Source organism: Hoplias malabaricus, chromosome 10, assembly GCF_029633855.1.
Source record: "Hoplias malabaricus isolate fHopMal1 chromosome 10, fHopMal1.hap1, whole genome shotgun sequence".
Lineage (NCBI taxonomy): Eukaryota > Metazoa > Chordata > Actinopteri > Characiformes > Erythrinidae > Hoplias > Hoplias malabaricus.
This window is the reverse complement of record NC_089809.1, coordinates 42,266,310-42,285,661: the sequence shown is the minus strand read 5'-3', so window position 1 is coordinate 42,285,661 and position 19,352 is coordinate 42,266,310. Positions and strand designations below refer to the sequence as shown.

At 40.3% G+C, this 19,352-nt stretch overlaps 1 protein-coding gene, 1 long non-coding RNA gene and 1 pseudogene across 3 annotated transcripts in view; 2 read left to right on the top strand and 1 right to left on the bottom strand.

Moving 5' to 3' along the window:
• The first annotated feature begins 503 nt into the window (after positions 1–503).
• On the top strand, positions 504–6,787 carry LOC136708653 (serine/threonine-protein kinase pim-1-like; annotated as a pseudogene).
• Positions 6,788–8,108: 1,321 nt separating this feature from the next.
• Positions 8,109–19,352, top strand: part of LOC136708570 (uncharacterized) — a 19,826-nt gene continuing 8,582 nt past the window's right edge. Inside the window, exons 1-5 of one of the 2 annotated variants that reach the window (XR_010804364.1) lie at positions 8,109–10,465; positions 10,585–10,663; positions 11,085–11,204; positions 11,867–12,050; positions 18,146–18,266. This is a non-coding gene — a long non-coding RNA (uncharacterized lncRNA). Of the gene's footprint in view, positions 10,664–11,084; positions 11,205–11,866; positions 12,051–18,145; positions 18,267–19,352 lie in introns of both variants that reach the window. The other variant, XR_010804363.1, reaches the window with a different exon arrangement.
• Positions 11,121–19,352, bottom strand: part of LOC136708569 (transcription factor E2F3-like) — a 13,519-nt gene continuing 5,287 nt past the window's right edge. The window contains exons 3-7 of the mRNA XM_066683204.1: positions 19,017–19,236; positions 17,070–17,228; positions 16,465–16,579; positions 15,374–15,515; positions 11,121–14,520 (exon numbers count right to left, since the gene is read on the bottom strand). Coding sequence (XP_066539301.1) covers positions 14,273–14,520; positions 15,374–15,515; positions 16,465–16,579; positions 17,070–17,228; positions 19,017–19,236 — 884 coding nt within the window. The 3' untranslated portion in view covers positions 11,121–14,272. The remainder of the gene's footprint in view (positions 14,521–15,373; positions 15,516–16,464; positions 16,580–17,069; positions 17,229–19,016; positions 19,237–19,352) is intronic.

Sequence of the window (19,352 nt, the reverse complement as noted above, 5' to 3'; positions counted from 1 at the left end):
TGGGGACATGTCCCCTTCATTTTCTGGTGGATGGTGGGTAATGGTGGATTTGGTGCTATATTTTAAAAAGGCTCAGCAAACACAGACATAAAATGTTTCATGAATATTTCAGTCCCAGCACTGACTTCTTTTCATTAATCACTCCTGTCCGATGACTCTGAAAGCCAGTTCTCTATAAAAGTATCTTCAAATTGTTTATTCTACCATCTGAGATTTCCAAATTGATTTAATGAAAATACTTAATTATACTTAATAATAAGACGTTAAACTACTAAATAACATAGACACAGACCGTAGAAGTTACCTCCAGGAGAAATTTTATTTCGTCTTTGAAACATATGCTGAATTACATTATTTATTACACAGCCTTAAACACTACTCTGACTGTGGGTCTATTACTCATTATTTCGGAGTTGATGACGTCAAGACACGGCTTGGAACGTGACGTCACTGAGGTACCGTTTCTAAGAACAATTCCAAATTCAAACAAAGCGATTTTCTCTGAGCGAAACTGTGACTTTCTTGATCTTTCTCTAAAATACTGTTTAACTCTTTTTACTTTTCTTCGGAGAGAAAATGAGGCGCCAGGAAGCAGCAGGTGAGTGAGAAGACTCTCCAGCGCCTTCTGCTGGAGAATGACCACAACACATTTCCAAAATACAGCGCTGTACCGCCGTCGGAGGGCACTGTGTCCCCGCGCTAGCAGCTGAGACTGGAGAACTGTTCCTAACAGGAGCTGTTTTCCTGCAGAAATATCTTCACAACGCTTGTGTCCCGCTGTAAAAACACAGTTTGTAAAAAGCTGCTTTCTGTACGAAATGAGCATCAGTGCTAGCGCTAGTAATCTGAATTTACACCAGTCCCACATTCGTGTTAATAGCTAGCTAATTTAGCTAGTGCTACCTGTTTACAATCTATCTGAATAAACACACTGGTTTGTTTTCGTGCATTGTGGGGACACTACATAGACCAATATTAATTTCGCAGAAACTTAATTTTACTTGGTGCGTAAGTATTACCGTCTTAATGCTAACACCACACCTAATACTGACCTCAATATAACTTTTCTCTATCTTTAAAACACGGTTTTCACAGCAACAATCCGGTTGAGTCCAAGGCTGGACCGTTATTTTTCCGTTACTCTGAGGGTAGGCCTCAGTCAGTTTTCAGACGTTTGCTTTTGTTCTTTAATAAACTTACAGCGCTTATATCTACTTTATATTTTCACACATAATGTGTTCTGACCTTGTGTTTAAAAAAACACTTAATCTCACAGAGAGGTTATAAACATTACTTTGATACAGAACAGTTATATATACAGATATATTTGAATCTGAAGTGAATAAATGAACTAGAAATATATGACATTATTATGATATTAAAACAAATTTGTTTTGTATTTTGACATATTGTTGCATTATTTCCAAAATAGAAGCTTTTCCAGAACAGGGCAGAAACATACTTAATATTTAATGCTTTTATTCCAAGTGATTTTGGAGCATTGGTCCGTGGGCTGTGAAATGTTGACACAGTGTAAAGAGCAGCTGATGGGTTTAAATGATGTAGAGAATGGTTTTCTCTGGACTGCAGTGATATGTGAACTCACACCTTTATCCTCACTCCCTTCATTCTGTTTAGCCGTAGTCAGCACCGAGGGCAGTGTCCGAGCGAAGGAAGCGAGGAGGAAGTGGACACAGCCCAAGGTCAGAGCCCAGTGTCGGGCTGCGGCGAGATGCCACCTGAGACGGGTAGCTCTGTACGCCAGGGACGTGACAGAGGTCGGCAGGGGCTGTGTGGCACATGTGCCCCCTCCGGTGGACCCTCTCCTTCCCCTGGCACAGGCCACTTGCTTCATCGCCCGGAAGCGCAGACGTGTGGACAGTGTAAGGCACGAGTCGGACCGGCAGACCACCACTGACCAGTGCCAGGAGCAGAAGCTGCAGGACCATTCTGACCCCAGTGTCCCGTTTGGCCGGCCGACTAAACGGATTCACAAGTGTAAGAATGGGCTTTTTCTGTAAGAACAGTGTGGAGATGGTTTTAACTCTGTGACAGTGTTTGGGGCGGACCATGTTTCAGAACCATAGGTTTAATTTCTAGAGGAGGGGATTATTCTGATGCACTTTGGAGTGAGCACTGAGACTAGATTTTATGTCCAGACACCTGCATCTCATATAAGAAGTAGGTTTAAGGTGCACCACACCACAATCTTCATAGAGAAGCATTGATAATAGAATGGGATGGACTATCTGCACATGAGGCTGAAGTCACCATCTTCAGTGTCCAGTATTGGGGAGTGGGGAATGAAGCCCCTCATACGTTTTGAGCACCATCCAATGTCTTATAGATGAGCTAAAAAGATGTGTTTAAACCAGAACAAATCATCCAATGTGACCTCACTAGTGCTCTAGTGGCTGACGTATGGATTGTGTTTCAGCTCTTTTTGGGAGACTGTATAAGAAGGGTCCTCTGCTGGGCACTGGTGCGTTTGGCTCTGTCTACGCTGGAACACGCAGAGCAGATGGCAAACCAGTACGTCTGATCACCACACTACATTATTTACAGTATATAGATGCATTTACAGATTATTATTGTACCCTGCTTTTACACCAATTCATACATTCAGTGGCTGTCTGTGTGTTTTCTTGGTGTTTCTCAGTGTTTGTATCTGTACTGTATATACATCCTGTGAGTCTGAGGAATGCTCCACTGTGTAAAAGTTATATTGAGAAATCACAGTAAAACACTGGCCTTGATTCACTGCTGCCTTTGACGTTACACTCGGACGTCTCTCAGCGAAGGTGTGATGTTTCCTCAGGTCGCCATCAAGTTCGTGTCCAAGGATGTAGCTGAGGAGGAACTGGATCTTGTGAGTTTTTTCAGGATTATTTTGTTTATTTATATGTCATTGCTTTTAAAACAAAACCTTGTATCTCCATTTTGATATGATTTTATAGCACTGAGTCAACATTTCATGATTAGACCAAAGGTTTTGCTCCAACAGTGATTATACACAGCTCCTAGAAGGTAAATCCAGCCAGGATCCAATCCACTTTCTAGTATCAGACTTTTCTGATCCCCTTGATGATGTAGATAAGCTGTGGTGGATTGTGCTCAGTTAAAGAGGGACACCTTCCATTCTTCAAAACATCTGCTTCATTCTCTCTCTGAGATGTAAACACACGCTGAGTGATCTGATGTGACACTTACACACTCAGATTTCTTTACAGTGGTGACAACACCAATATATATAATGACATTATATCCTTTTACATCCGTCACTCTGAAAGAGTTTATTTACACCTTAACAATGTCATTATACAGAAATTCTACATATTCTACAAATATTGTTCATAACCTTCTGTAACTGTCCTTGCTGCTCCTCACTGTCCTCCTCCTGTGCAGCCTGGATGGGGCCGTGTTCCTCTGGAGGTGGCCCTGATGACCCTGACCAACGAGGGTCCTGAGTGCTCCAATGTCCTGAAGCTGCTGGACTGGTTCAACCAGAAGTCGCGCTACATCATGGTCCTGGAGGTGAGTGTTTCACTAGGGTGGTGATGAAGCAGCTGCTGAACGCCCTGATCCACTGCCAGCACCGTGGAGTCCTTCACCGGGACGTGAAGCCGGAGAATGTCCTGATTAACCCAGACTCCCTGGAGATCAGACTCATCGACTTTGGCTGCGGGGACCTGCTGCAGACGTCTGCCTACGAGTACTTTTCAGGTGACTGACCTCAGACTAACTTTACCTCAAATCCAATGTATCATTTTCTCAAGTTTAACCCTAAAAATTATGAATGTTTGTCAGTAATACGTCAGCCATCTCTGCCTGTTCAGACTGCACTCTTATTGTTGGTGATACCCCTGTCAGCCAGTCCTTTTCTAGATGAAATCTCTGTGTCCTGTTTGACACCAAACCTTAGCTTTGTCCCACATATTAATCTCTGACTTATCTGCATAATTCCATCGACAAGGTTTTGCTACACGTCGTCCTCTGCTTTCCTTGAGATCGTAGTGCATGCCTTCATTACATCACGGCTAGATTACTGTAATTCTCTGTCCTATGACTTACATTTTAACACACTTTTCCCTCTTCAGTACATTCACAATTACACAGCCAGAGTCCTAGTACACACTGAGAAATCTGCCCACGTCACTGGCTTCCAGTTACAAAAGAAATCTATTAAATCCAGCTGTTGACATTTAAGGCCTTGCTCCGACCCAGTTGTTTCCTCACTCCTATTTCCCTACAACCTTTTTCACAAACTAAGATCTTCAGGTTCTGGTCTTTTAGCTATTCCTAGTTTTAGACTTTCTCCTCCGGGTGGCGCTCCTTGGAACTCCTTAGCCCCCTTCTTCTGCACTTTCCATCTTCTCAAAGCCTGGCTAAAATCCTAACTTTTCTCAGAATATTTTCATTCTCTTTGATAGTTATTCATTCATGCTTTTATTAACAGTTTTTATTCACACTCAATTGTAGAGTCCTTGGCTACGTGAAAGCCTCAATGTAAAGTGTAACATTCATTCATTCATTGTCTGTAACCGCTTATCAGGGTCGCGGTGGGTCCGGAGCGTACCTGGAATCACTGGTCACAAGGTGGGAATACATTCTGGAGGGGGCGCCAGTCCTTCACAGGGCGACACACACTCACACACTCACACCTATGGACATGTTTGAGTCGCCAATCCATCTACCGATGTGTGGAGGACCGTGGGAGGAAGCCGGAGCACCCGGAGGAACGCAGACACGGGGAGAACACACCTCACAGACAGTCACCCGCAGCGGGACTTGAACCCCCAACGCCGGGACCCCGGAGCTGTGTGACAGTGACACTACCTGCTGCACCACCATGCCGCCCTAAGTGTAACATTATTATTATTATTATTATTATTATTATGATTATTATTATTACAGTGTGTTTCTTTCTGGAGTTTTGTTAATTCTTATGTGTACACAGTTGTTTCAATTGAAGTTACCCTCTCAGTTGTACACACACATCTTGTAATCACCATAGAATAGCAATTACAGTAAAACTTAATATTCTTGAGCAGCTGCACACGAGCCTAAGCACCTCCTGCCCAAAGCCAATCGCTGACTAGAGGAGTATAAACTGACCCTAAATCCACGAAGCAGCAGTTTTCATTTTGTTCTGTCTGATATGTAAATCTTTAAAAGCTGTAAAGCACTTAGCCAGATGTCTCACTATTGGAACACATCAGCGTTTAAACACTGAAGTGTGGTCAGTAGCCAGACTGCTCATTTTATTCTTTAATCACTATAGTGGGCGCTCAGATTTGTGCTAAATTTACAGCTGTTTTTTACCCTTCCTCCTCAGCATTCTGACAAGCATTCCTGCTAAGAGATATGAAGGGAATAGTACAGTTGTGTATATTGTGTCTTTGTGTCTCCAGGCACGCTGCAGTACGCTCCTCCTGAGTGGTTTCGGCACAGGCGCTATCTGGCAGAACCCGCCACTGTCTGGTCTGTGGGAGTCCTGTTGTTCCAGATGCTGTGTGGCTACCTGCCTTTCAGGGACATTCAGGGCATTTCACCGTCTCAACTGCGCTTCCGTGAAGGACTATCCATAGGTAAGACCCTCCACACACACACACACTTCAAGAACTAAATATAATCATTTAATTGGTTAGTTCTCATTGTTGTTATTGGCTGTTGTGTAACAGAGTGCCGTCACCTGATCCAGTGGTGTCTGAGCGTTGAGGCAGCAGACCGTCCCGCTCTGGACCAGATCCTGCTCCACCCCTGGTTCCAGTGATCAGGTCAGTGCAGATCTCCCAGTGAGTTTCATCTTTAAAACAGTTTTATAGTGTGGAAATGTTCAGGAAAATACAAATCCATTCATATTTCACTGACGTTCATGTACTGGAGTAAAGGTAACTAGTTACTAAAAGGACTGAGTGAGATGTTATTACATCATGTCGTCACTGATCTAATGTTCAACTGGTTTTCTTTGTTTAGGAACAGCGGAGCACTCAGTGCCACAGCAGACAACATCATCTGCTGGAGGAACACCTCACCCCTTCACCCTCCTCCATTCCCTTTGGACACGGCCCCATTATCCTTTCACATTTTGTACATAGCACACTGTAATATACTGTAAATAGTAGTTCATGTAAATAATAGGTTTTGTAAATAATAGTTTAGGTTAATTTACTCATACCCTGTGAAAATAGACTGATCAGTCAAAACATTACTGTGACCTCTTTATTTCTAAATTTATGGTCCACTGCATCAGCTCCACTGACTAAATTAGTGCACTTTATAGTTCTACAGTTACAGTGTTTAGATCTGCATACTTTTAATATTTAGCTTCCTTTTCCCTCTGTTCTTCAATGGTCAGGACCCCCAGAAAGCAGGTGTGTGGGCAGTGACATTGACATGACTGTGGTGTAAGGCCGATTTATACTTCAGCATTGACTCATCCCAGAGCCTACGCCGTGGGCTTCGTAAGAGCCGTACACATTTATACTTATGCGTTGGTGTCTGCGTCTCTCTGCAGTTACACTGAGACTGCTGTCTGTGGAGAAGAATGTTCATGTTCCTGTACTTCTTCGGTTCAACGTAAACAATGTCCATCTAACTGACCAATCACAGTCATTGCAGTCTGCGTCAAAACAATACCATTGTATTGTATGCGCATCAGGCTACTAGGCCTTTTAGGTCTTTACACCTACGTTGATTTCCATGTTAACATGGAACGTTTGTACGTCTTAAGACCATTGTATGTCATAAGATGACAGAAAATGCCCTGTTGTCACTTTTGGACATTTAAAATTGGGTGCTTCCACACCATCGCCATCAGAGGTGGAAAATCCAAACACTGCAAAATACCCCCCCACCCCCCACCCCCCCCCCCCCCCCCAGTGCCGTAGGTTCAGTGCAGAAGTATAAATTGGGCTTGTGTTTTAGTGTGGATCAGACACAGCGGTGCTGTTGGAGTTTTTAAACACTTCTATGTCAATGCTGGACCAGAAATACCACAAACTGTGCAGCAGTAGAAGAGCTACTGTCTCTGACTTTACATCTACAAGGTGGGTATGTTTAATAGAGACGAGTGTTTGAAAACTCCAGCACACACTCACCCACAGCCACCGTATCAGTGTCACTGCAGTGCTGTGGACAATCAGCCATCCAAATCCTACCTGCTCTGTAGTGGTCCTCACCACTGGTGAAAAGGGTCAAAGGGGATTAAAAACGAAGAAGAGCAACTGATTTACTAGTCTTTAATTACACAACCACAACGTTTATCTTAATGAGGAGTTGAGCTGATGAGATGGACAATGAATGCAGAAACGAGGTCATTGTGACTTGGCTGATCAAGGGAAGTAGTCAACATTAGAATTTATTAAACACATTTACTCAATTATTAACACATTAATAAAGTTTAGTAATTTAATAAAACTATTAAACATTTATTAAAGTATTAATTAAACTTATTCACTAAACTATGTTAAACATAATTACTAAATGATTTATTAATCCAGTTTATTCAGCTATAAACATGTATTTATTAAATATATTTACTAAACTATGAAATAAAAATGTGTTAGTTAAACTTATACTAATGTATTAAACCTATTAAATAAACACATTTAATGTAATTAAACATTACAGCACTAAATATATTGATTAAACAATTAAACATATTAAACTTAAACCTATTCATTAACTATATGTTAAACATAATTACTAATTTTAGTTCTATTTATTCAAATATAAACTGAAACATTCATTCACTATTAATTAAAGTTATGTATTAAACTAGTTGTTTACTGAAATATAAATTACATCTATTTATTAAACACATTTAGTAAATGTTTAAAGAAGAGTTTAAAAAGTAATTAAACGTATTACACGACTAAACTTACTGATTATAATATTAATTCAGTCTATTAATCATTAACTGAACTATTAAATATATTTATTCAAATTTTATTAAACTCATTTACTAAACTCTGCATTAAACTTAGTATTAAATAGATTATAATAAATAGTATTAAAACTATAGACTCATTTAAATATATTTTACATTGTTAATAAAAATATTTTTTTCCACATAGCCAATAAGTTTATTTCATTTTAATTCAAGTCATTGATTCTTGGAACAGTTTTAGATGAGAAAACTCTGAAGGACAAAGCAGTAACAGCAGTTTGATGATGATGATGATGATGATGGTGGTAGATGGCCATAAAACAGGCAGAGTTTAAATCATGGCCTGTTTTTACTTGTTCTTTTGCTAAAAAAATCTCTGTCAAAGATCAGAAAAATGATGTACTTCCTGGAAGGGTCCAGCCTGAGCTGCCAGGATAGCAGGGGAAAAAATAGTCTTTGAGCTCTGGGAACTCCATTTCCCAGACTCCTTTGGGCTGATTAGCGCTGACAATGCACACCTTAAAGATCCAGCCCCCTTGTGTTCCACTTACAACACACTTTTCACTTTTCTCTTGAAATCAGAAAAGAGAACAAAATAAGAAAAGTGTACAAAAGACCACAAATGAAAAGACAGAAAAAATGGAAATAAATAAGAAAACAGCTCAAATGGAAACACAAAAGAAAAGAAGGACATGTTGTACACTTTTTTCACATAGCTCCTTGTGATCTTAATTACGTGTCTGTGGCCTGCTTTGGTCAAAATACCACAAGGATCACACACCGCAGTAGCATTCTCTCCCTGTCTAAACCAGTTGGTTTTTAGTTCTTGTTTTTTTTTAAATGATAATGAGTCACACACATCACAACCAGCAGTCAAGCACACCGCAGCTGTAATTTAAGTTCAGCTCAGTTCTCTTTATGTTCACCTCCAGATTTCACCACTTTTATTGATTCTCTCATTTCTCATGTTTTACTTGATTTAACTTCACCTTTGAACATTCGCACAGATCATTTGATCCTATATATTTGACCACAAAAGCTGTTTAGCAGGGTTTTTTTTCTCCATCTTGTGCGGAGGCAGGACATCAACTGAGAGGGGCGTGGTATAATGATTGACAGCAAAATAAAGGCCAAGGACCTTCCTCATTGTTACCTGTGAGAAATATGATAAGAAACAACAAGATATTCATTTTCTAGCGAAGAGTGCAATCACCATTTGTCCTTTATTCCACTGTGCTGTGTGCATTAACATTTACAAATAAGTTATGTACATCCTCAAATATATCTCTCTCTAAATTTAACTACCTTTAAATTTAACTAACTACCTTTGCCTTGTTTGCGTTCCCACAGCACTGTATTTACCTGCACCTTTTTCAGTATTAAAGCATAACATCTACAAGTGACAGAATGCAACTTCAGCACCTTTTAATGTGGAACAGGTGATCCAAATGAGCTACTTCAGCCTTCTTAACATTTCTCACCTGCGCTATGGAGCCAGTAGCTTGTCCTGGGCGCGTATATGGCAACAAATTCATTCAAAAAAATAAAAGATTTGAACCAATATTCTAATTATATTTAAAACCTAGTGAGCTCTACCTGTAGACAGCTGTTTAAGTGGGCAGCCTTCTAACAGACCTCTGTCCTCATGAGGCAGACGATTGAGACGCTCGTGTCACAGCTTATATAGTGCACTAAGAAAGTTATTAAACTGAATCTAGACCTTAATAGTGCATTTTATATTTCTAATACATCATTTATATTTATTCATATGTGGGAATCTGACATCTAGCGCTATCTGCAGGTTACACTGTACAGGCACATATCAATAAATTAGAATTACTAATTCAGTTCAAAAAGTGAAACTCATAAAATCATTACAAAGAGTGATCTATTTCAATAGTTTACTTCTTTTAATGTTGAGGATTATGGCTTACAGCCAATGAAAACCCAAACATCATTATCTCAGAAAACTTGAATATTATATGAGACCAATTTAGAAATGATTTTTAATACAGAAATGTTGACCTACTGAGAAATATGTAAAGTATATGCACTCAATACTTGGTCGGGGCTCCTTTTGCATGAATTACTGCATCAATGTGGCGTGGCATGGAGGCGATCAGCCTGTGGCACTTAATCAGTTAAATCTAATTAAAAGTAACAAATCAGGAAGAATCAGTTCAGGAAAATAATTCTAATTCATGGACGACTATGCACTGTGGAACTCTGTACCTTGTGCACATTTTTGTTCAGACACTGGTAACAGGGTACAGTTGTCTCTTAAAAATGCAGACAGAGCTACAAAATGGCTGCCACTCTTTGACGTGGGTGTATTCCACAAAGCAGGGTTTATCAGTTATATAATTAAGCCCAAAGTCAAGCCCATCCAATAGGAAAAGAGCTGAGGGAGATTTCTATTGGAGAGTCCTCAACTTTGGGCTTAAGTTACATAGCTTACTTTGTGGAGTACCCCCCAGTCATGTTCATGTGGCTGCTTTGGAAGTTTTTAAAAAAAAGGAGACGTGGAACACAACATGGAGACTAACATGCGACAAGCAACCAGTCATATCCTATGTGAGTATGTGATATTTAGCTGTGATAGTTTATTAGAAATTGATGTGCATCAGTGGTAACCCCCTGACCAAGCTTTAAAAATTTAACATGTTTAAAATTCCTAAACACCTCTCCACTAGGAGCTCTTTTCACTCCAGAAACTGCAGTTCTCTCTGGTTTGTTTACATTCAGAAGCTCCGCATCTTTTAAGGTGGAATGGTAAGTTTGAGGAGTCAAAATGACTATACGCAGCTACTTCACTTGTGTGTTTTTATTCACCATTTGAATTACCACAGAAACTTTAACTCAGTTTAGTTTTATATCACTTTTGCTGTGTTTACTCTTACGCTCTCCCAAACTTAGAGTGGGTTCTTACCTTAATAATCTGAAACAGCAAAAGTGTATCTCATGATTTTCAACATTTGTAGGGCTCTTTGCTGTTTCTCTGGCATGAATAAAGAGAGGACGCCAAACATGTCTGACCATGTCACACTTTTTTTTTTTAAACTTGCGCTGGCGCTTTGTAAACATTATTGAAACAGGTCTAAAGACAGGAATACAGCAAATGGTGAATTTTATATAAAAAGTGTTATAACACTGCAGATTTCTAAGCACATTTACCATGTTTTCTTCCTTTCAGGTGGAGGCACAGTCAAGAGACAAAACGAGTCACTGCTTATTATTGCTTTTATTTACGTCCTGGAGAATTTCACCCTCTTCAGAACAGGGACAACATCCACTCCATGGATTTGGAATAGAGGTGCCAGTTAAGACATTTATGTACAATTCATCTCAAATAACATTACATATAGAAAGCCAAGTTACTTATCAAAACACGCAAGAAATTTAAAAACTAAATTTTACAGATACTCACAGCACACAGTCAATTCCATGCTCATATAGAAAAGGGATATTAGGAACAGCAAGCTGCCCTTAGCACTGAGCTAATATATTCGTATATATATTTTTTTGTTTTACTGGGAATAACTTTAACTGATTTAAGCATAAAATGTGCAAAAAAAAAAAAAAAGTGAAATTCAAACTGAAAGTTAGTACATTAAATAGTTATATTATGTTATTCATTTGTTAAATAAATATGGAGAAATGCTCCATTAAGGTAACCCCTCTTTAAATCACTTCCCCAAACTGAACATATGAAAACTGTACTGAATTTATTTTTAAACAATAAGAAATAAAAACCCACCTTCCTCTCCAACAGGATGTGACACACTGTCTCTTCAGGATGCACTTTGCCATTTTCCCCCAATTTTAATTTTATTTGACAGGGACATCAAATGTCAATGCGTGTGATAACTCACTAAACTAAAGAAAACAAATTACATAAAAAAATAACTTTAAAAATTTTCAAACAACATTATAAACCTATGTCTATTTTAACAAGTATAAAATCTTCACTCACAGAACTGATGCACAACTGCAGAGGTAAAAGAGCTACACTGCCAACGAGGCGAAAATTAGCAGCTGAACAGATCGTGTTGAACAGGCAGCGAGCGAAAATCCTTCATGGCAGCATCATTGAAGAGAAATGAGGGGACTTGGCCGTACAGGATTATGACTGATCTACAGCACACCGAGATGCATTAAGGTATAGTTCAGCTAACAGTTTTCTAAAGTCCACCCACTGACAGTGTCACTTTTCAATCAAAGTTACAGTAACAAATGAAAGTGCCAGTCACTCGAGCACTGCAGTGACATGGTGGAGAGCGAACTGGAAAATTACATAAGAATGAGAAACATGAGGGAGGTTCCTAGTTTTTAGGGATCCTCACATTTCTGGAGATTCAACAAATTGCAACACACAGTTCTTCACATCTGGCTTTATGTCCAGATGCTAAAGAAGGCCTCTGCAAACTGGGTAAAGAGAGTATGAGTTCAGAGCTGGAAACAGCACAACAAAATAGGAAAGTTACTACTGAAACATTTGCATGAAGATGCCTGGACACTAAAAGCATGCGAAGAGAATCTGCAAATCCAGACAGTGCAGACGGCTGAGATGTTACGGAATCTGAAAGCTTTCAGCATAAAGCATTGAACCTACGCCACCACGTGGCTAAGTGGTAATATTACATACAGGATGAGGGTGGGGGACATCAAACCACACACACTTAATTAACAGCGCTGTTTTTCACTTTTCAAATGTAGTTGGAAATTGCCCAGAGAAACTGATTTGTAGAAATGACAGCAAGAATAAAATATCTGACCAAGACAACCTTTGATTTAGGTTGAAGAAAGCAGATGCTTGAATGGGAAACTGATGTAAGTGACATTTGGTACAAAAGAAAAGGGATAAAGGGATAAGTAATAGTTTAACACACATTATAAAATGTAATATACAGGTTTGGAGGTAGGTAGTCTGCAGTATATAGTGCTATGGGAAAAACAAACAGGATTACACCCCCCTAACCTGGCCAATACAAATAATGAATGCAAATTTGATGCTGATACTATAGTATATTGATACTATAACGATTTTAGACGTTTGCAGGATTAAAGACGTATTATATCCAAATCTGATACATGAAGTGCACTATTTCTGCTGCCTTACGAAGTGTAGCATGAACCAGTTGATTCACATGATCTACAACACAAGGTATTTAAATACCAGACCTTGAGCTACAAGGACTAGATTCTCCACTCTTTAACAAGGAGTACAAAATCCATGATCTTCCACCCAAGGTCCAGATCTGAACACCCCTCATTTAAAAGCTTTTATCTACTAAGAGCGCCGCAAAGGGTTTTGATATGACTGCTGACTTTTCCAAATCAACACGGAATTAACAGCTATTAAAAACAGGTCAGTACCACACCGTCCACACATCAATGGCTTCAATCAAGGACACCTGCCTTGCATTCAGAAAATGATCAAGCATCACTTAGAAAACACACATTCTCTACCAAACACAGCGTAACGGTGAAGCTGAAAAAACTAAACAAAATTAAAATGTCAAGCTGATAAAAATAAAGCAATAATTGCTAGCACGTAAAGATTCCCTTCCAACAATGTAGTCTCAACGTTAGAAATCATTGTCCACTCTGTAAAAACAAAAAAATAAATGCCTGGAACCGATTTTCTGTTCAGCTGGATGGTGGCACCACAAGCGTAAATCCAGGATGAGAGCTCTAAAAGTGCATTTCCAGAGTTGAAATGGAACCAGCCACTGGTGCAAACAGATCCCTTGTTTTTAAGTCACGTCAGTTGTAATTTCCGCCAGTGTCAGTGCATGTTGATTCTCAATTAGAAGTAATGTGGTGCCACACTGCCCTTTGGTTATTAGTTCCAAATAAAGCAACTTAACCACTCCTTAGCCATGAAGTGACAAGCCTCAGGAACGTCAAGAGAAACTTGACACAGAACGATCCCTCGCTCAGGACTTTGATCAAATGGGAGTGTAGATGTGCAGACAAACATCTCTGCTCAGGCGTCCCCTGAAGAAACACGTGGCTTTGTGGTTGACCACAGGTCCAAGCTGCTAGTATCACATTTCTATATGAAGAAGACTGGCAGCACTGTAGAAAAGCTGTGTAATTCTACACAATAATTCACCTTCTCCCAGTCACCTCTTTACTGAGGTGATGAGAAATTATTCCCAGTTCGCCAGGAGTAACTGATCAAAGGCCTCGCGAAAGAGAATTATTTAATTGAAGGGTAAGAGAGAACGATTCTGGTACCCGTTTGGGAAACAGCTTTTCATCCCATCTGAGCTTCCAAATTAAGGCCACCTGTTGCATTTGTCAATGCAAGCCCACGGTGGATCCTGTTTACCTCAGAAAAACTGGGCAGCTTAAAGTTTCCTCTCTAACCAAGACTCAGTTGCACAGGAGATCGTCCAAGTTTGGAAGCCGGTCCAGGTCATCAAAGAGGTCTGTGATGCCCTCCCCTTCGCCCAGGCTCATGAGGTAATCCTCGCTGAGTGGGGGTGAGCCCAGGCTGACGAAAGGCACATCAGCATAGGGGATCTGGTCCTCTGTCTGCTGTAGGAGGCTGGTGTATGGAGATGTGATAGGAGACAGGCTGGTGACCGTTACTGCTGGCCCAGAGCGACTAGAGTTGCTATCTGCAATGTGGGGAAAAGAGCAGGATAGTAAGTGTCCTAAAACTACTTTGGATAAATCGCTGGAAAACACAATTACACATAGGGCAGGGCAATTAATCAAAAACGACATTTAGAAATTCTAATCGACATAATTTTGTCTATATTGATTATTTTAATTCTGTTACGTCCCCAATGTGTCTTCGTGTACTGTCACTTTAAAACCACGCTATCAAGCTGTAGTCACGCAATTCTGCCACATGGAAGCCAACCATGGAAGCAGAGGCGTCTGGTTTGGACGTGCTGTGTTTTGACTGTAAGATGACAGTGATCAAAAAATGAGAGAAACAAGCTTCCAGCAACATTAGATAAATATCCCGTATGTAATACTGGAGCATATTTACAGTAATACAAACCTCGTCACTGAACTGAGTCAAAAACACAAAAACAAAATAATTGTTCATTAATTGTAATCGCGGTAAAATGTACAATAAATCGTGATATTGATTTGTGCTCATATCGCCCAGGACTAATTACATATATAACATATAACATAAGCCCAGAAATGACAAACAGTTAATAATAATGTTAAAGATTAATGTGGTTGAAGTTTTAAGTTAGATTTAAAAACTACTAACATTAGAAGCAACAAAGCAACCACTCAATCCATTTCAACCATGTTTTCATGGTTCATGGAGTACACCCTTGTCCTACGTGTGTTTTCCTGCTCTAACACACCCACTTCAGTTCAGAAAGAGCTTGCTATTAAGTTGTTTAGTTGGATCAGGCTTGTTGGGTACTGAAAGGACTGGGAGTAGTCCAGGACCGCTGTGAAGTAGAACAAAACCAGACAAACTGCTGTTCACACTGAACCCACCTTCTAACACCTTCATGAAAGGTGAAGCGTTTCCGTTCAAGTGCAAGCCTTCGTTTTTCACCGGACTGTCAGGGGTGTTCTCATCCGGACACAGGAAGACATCTATAGGGCCCTTTGTACTGGTGAGGTGAACTTGTAAACCCTGTAGGGGATGAAGCAGAATGTAGCTATTGTCATTACACTTAGATAACAAGCATACCAAGCCACAGAACTGTCCCCTCTATAAGCCAGTTACATTGATGCCTACAATGACTGCATCAAACTGCATTCCTAAACATTGTAGAGATACATGTTTATCCAGCTTTACCACACCCAAGTTATGAATGACATAGGAACCGAAGAGAATTTATTGTAGAGTTTTTAAATCAAGGTAGGGTCGCTAGAATTAATAATTGGAAAATCTTTATTGATGTTTAAATGGGACACATTCTCCCCCTTTCTTTAAAAGAAAACAGTTCTTGGGTCTTAAAGTAACATCTGTGACCTGCATTGGTCAAAAAACAGAGATCAAGCCACATAGCAGTGTTCTTCCTTTATTTTAACAGCCCTCTTCAGAACCAGTTTCATAAATGATAATGAGCAGCTATTAGACCCTGACCAGAGCACAGAAGCTAGGACCAGGGAGCTGCTTTACTTTTTAGCCGTTTTTAGTCTGTTCTCATCTTTATTCTTGTATTGAACAAAGTTAATGAACACTCCCATTTCTTCTAATTAATTGTTTGTTTTTCTCCATTTAAATTAATCTTTGTGCTCTCACACAAACAGAACCAGCACTGTGATGGGTGAGACGAGGGGTGGGATGCTTTTAAAAACAAGAAAAAAAGAAAAACAAAGGAAAAAATAGGCAATCTTTGTTTTATCCCACGTTTCCTGACTTGGGCAGCTAACACAACTAAATTGTTGGGTCATTTTAAAGCTATTTTTACACCCCCTTTTATATGCAAGTAATGGCAGTGCACATTTTAAAGCTACAAAGGGCCTGACAAGCAAGACAGTGAACTGGTATCCTCTCAAAGCTTGTTTTGAAGTAGAATAACCCTGTTCCACATTGAAGGTGTGTGTGAAAGCAGGTAGAATTCAGACTAACTCACCTCTTGTGGATCAGGAACCTCCAACTTGGTCCCAGAAGGTGCTCGGACTACAATCACTGTCTGATCTCTCAGGCTACGATCCCGGCGCAAGTCTTGATATGTCACATACGCAAATGTGAAAGAGGTTAAGGAATCACACTTTAATGATCCATATTAAGTTTTAATTCATTGCTGACCAACTCCAGTTTTACAGCATAAGCTAACAGTGCCCCTTTCACACATGCACCGTAATCCAGGAATGTTCTGGAGTTTACCCAGAGGAGCTGTATGTGTGAACGCAACATCCCGGACCTTACCCAGACATTGTTCTCCTCAAGCCCTAGCAAGTGTTCTGGGTAAAGTCAGAGTCAGCACATGAGAGAACACTGCTGGAAAAGTTCTGGAGTTTCTCCTACAAGTGCTGTGTGCCACACCTAAAATCCGTGTTCCAGTTCCCTCTGCGAGAGCACGCCTGAGGCAAAAAAAACTCCCACTGTGCACTGCATGTGTGAATGAACATCCCAGGACATCTCCAGACCCAAATGGAGTTCATGTGTGAAAGGAGGCATAGGATAGACCTAATTTAAAGTGCTACATCTAGCCTTTATTCAAACAAGAAAGGATATTTCTGCCCATGCGCGGTCTCTGTCATCTGCTTCACCTCCTGTGAGCATCTCTGGATCAACTCGTCCAGTCTGCGCTCCTCCTGCACCAGCTGAGCCACCTCACTGCTCAGAGTCTGCTTCTGGGTCAAAACCCCACCAACTTCCGACAAGTTACAACCCCTAAGGCAGAGAGACAAAGAGACAGCACGTTCATACAAGTATTTACACTCCATTAGATCAGCGCTGACCCACATTAGGCCATGTTCAAAGAAGATTTCACATACTTACAGACATAAATGTGTGTGGGCTAATAAGAGCAGGCTCTGGACTGCTATGTGCAACTAAACCGACATCATTGCCTTAAATTAGAGCTCCAGTTCAGGCAGGTAGGATGAGTGTCTTGAACTACTGCCAAGGTATCACAGCAGTTTTGACAGGAGAACACCACTGGATTGACATAAAACAAGGCTCAACGTAATTGTCTGTGTGTGGTACAGGCAGATCTTGCTCTTTTTATAAACCATAAAAATTGGATCATTAGCTTCCTTTAGCAAACTGACACCTGATCTCAACCAAATAGACCCTTCCGGAGCTGGAGCTGGTGGGTTGCAATGGCGGACAGTTGAAACCATGCTGAAGCAGATATGTTTCAGCACAAAGAACTTTGTAAATGGCATACAACAAAATACACATCAGCCTTAACATCTAAACCACAGGCCTCAAGCCAGAAACCATGAATATACTGTTGGCCCAAATCACTGCATTTGAAGGCCAGCCCTGTGCAGTCACTGATTAATTGTAGGACTACTAGGGGTGTGCTTTCAAGAAATCATTATGATAGCTTTATATTTGTGAACACTGAGATAAACCAGCTGTCCCTGGTGTCCCTTCCTCCATTGTAACCGCTCATCCTAGCCCTGGGATGAGAACAGAGGGTCAGTAGGATAATTGGGAGGACAGATGCAGGACCACGTTTCTAGAAACATAATATCAGACAAGTCTTTGGCTGACAGATTAGATCTGATTTCTGTGTGTATCAATTATGTTTTTCCAAAATATTATTTTAAGAAGGGCACATATTACACTCCTTTTTCCAGAGGGGGACACCGTTTTGGTGTTTTCGTTGAAATGGATGACATGCCTTGGTGAAAAACAGCCCTGTTCAGGACGAAGGGTTTCAGCCCCTGTTCAGTTGTCTCCGTTTACTCCAAACATTAGGTGAGAACCTTGTCTTCTTGCTCTCACTAACACAAATGTGATTGGAGACTCTGGCTAGCAGACAGGGCAAGTCTGAAGTGCCTGCTACCTACGCAAGATATCAGCAAATTGTTTTATCCGGTGTTTTTTAGACTTAAAAAGCAATGTTCATTATTTTGTGCTCCCTGTGTCAGTTCGTGGCTTTGTAGGAGCTCCAGACTCCCAATTTAAAGTGTTAAAGCAGCCAAATGTGACTTTTATTTCGTAATAAATTCAGCATAGTTGTTTTTAGAAGATTGGTACCTGGAATTATATATCTGTCTATGATATCTCTAGATCAGTTCTCACACTACTTTCACAAAAAGCTTAATGCTCGTCAGAAGCCTGGTCCCTTCTGCTGTTTGTTTATGCATGTTTATAAGGGTCACCACAGCAAGGAAACCTTATGCTTCTCTAAATGCTCACTTCATGAAAGCTGGCAAGTAGGATTACCACAGGCAGGAAAGCAGCTCTCAACACACACTTCCTGTGTGCATGGGTGCAGAATGGTGATGTGTATAAAATATGCAGGGTGTTCATCTGTAAGAGGGCTTTCTCAGAGCATAATTAATTTTTCTGTGGGCACAAGTCTGCATTCATACCCCAATAAAACTGACAACATGCAGTCATTTACCACAATGTGCTAAAAGTAACCACAACCTAATGTGGTTTTCATAAACAAATCCAGTCACGCTGTGTACCATCAGGTTCGGAAAGACAAGTAGTACATACATCCATTGTATGTTGTTCTTTGATTTCTTCTTGATTAGATGCACCCCCTCCAGCACGTTAGTGATATCATAGAGTCGTCTCTTCTGGACGTTGAGGACCTCAGCCGCTTGGTTCAGGTCCACAACGCCGTCTGAAGACTGGCCCAACAGCTGCACAAACTTCTTAGTGAGGAGACCCAAAGATGTGTCATAGCGTGTCTTCTCTGATGGAGATTTTGGAGCTACGTGGAGAGAGTGCATAAGTCAACAAGACAACTCATACAACATTAAATATTAAAAACATACCCAAAAAACACATTGGAACATCATAGGGTTGAGCATTAATTCAATTCATTAA